Genomic DNA, 844 nt, shown 5'->3' with positions numbered 1-844 from the left:
ATAAATTTTTTATGTCTTCAGGAACTAGTTTGCGAAGTTTCATTTTGACTCCTCCTAAGCTTTGCTTGTAGATTTGCACCATTTACTAATTGCTCCAAAGACTTCTGTAAATGAGGTTTATAAACTTGCAAGTCTTTGGGTACAGGATTGTGAAGTCTCATGTTGGCTTCTTTTAAGGTTTGATTGTTACTATGGAAATTAAAATTGCTTTTATCTGTCACCTGTTGCAATAACTTCAAGTCATCAGTTGACATCTCAACATCCCTATAAAGACAATGTGTCCGGAAAATATTCTGAAATTGTCCAGAATATAATTGTACAAATTCCAGACAAGCAAATGAGTGTCCTGAAAATATCCAAAACTGTGATACCCAATTAATAATCATTCCTGTTTCCCAGCTTTTTCATTTTCATTGTTATACCTTTCTTTTTTTCCCAATTGATAACATCTTTACATCATTCATTCCAAATGTAAATTCTGGCATAATTCCTTATATTAACCACGAAATCTTGTATAGCATTCTTGAAAACATTATCATTTGTTGCTTCCTAAATACAGTTTTTTATTGACAATACCTTTAACTGTTTCATGAAAAATTCTTCCATTGAAAATCAAGAACGATCTATCATCCAATAACTGCAATTATCTGGCATGATAATTAAATGGTATTCAAAAATTATTCTCATCTAACTTGCCTTTCAACTTATCAGCTTCATTGATTATCTGTTTAATCGTTAGATCATTTTCTTTACAAATCCATACATGTATCCACGTTTCAATTGTAACATTGCATCGACAACATTTACTACTTTCATAGAGTTCCAGATTTCTTTGATTTAACAT

The 844-nt window shown here is 30.9% G+C and overlaps 1 protein-coding gene across 1 annotated transcript; it reads right to left on the bottom strand.

Moving 5' to 3' along the window:
* Window positions 1-17: 17 nt before the first annotated feature.
* On the bottom strand, window positions 18-844 carry OCT59_011530 (uncharacterized protein; the record flags this gene model as incomplete). The annotated part of the gene is made up of 2 exons (XM_066133800.1): window positions 18-264; window positions 693-844. 2 exons carry the CDS (start codon window positions 842-844, stop codon window positions 18-20), a joined length of 399 nt encoding a protein of 132 aa, XP_065989124.1.

The sequence above is a fragment of the Rhizophagus irregularis genome, chromosome 2 (genome assembly GCF_026210795.1).
Source record: "Rhizophagus irregularis chromosome 2, complete sequence".
NCBI classification, from domain to species: domain Eukaryota; kingdom Fungi; phylum Glomeromycota; class Glomeromycetes; order Glomerales; family Glomeraceae; genus Rhizophagus; species Rhizophagus irregularis.
The sequence above is the reverse complement of the archived record's forward strand: the minus strand, read 5'-3'. Positions and strand labels throughout refer to the sequence as shown.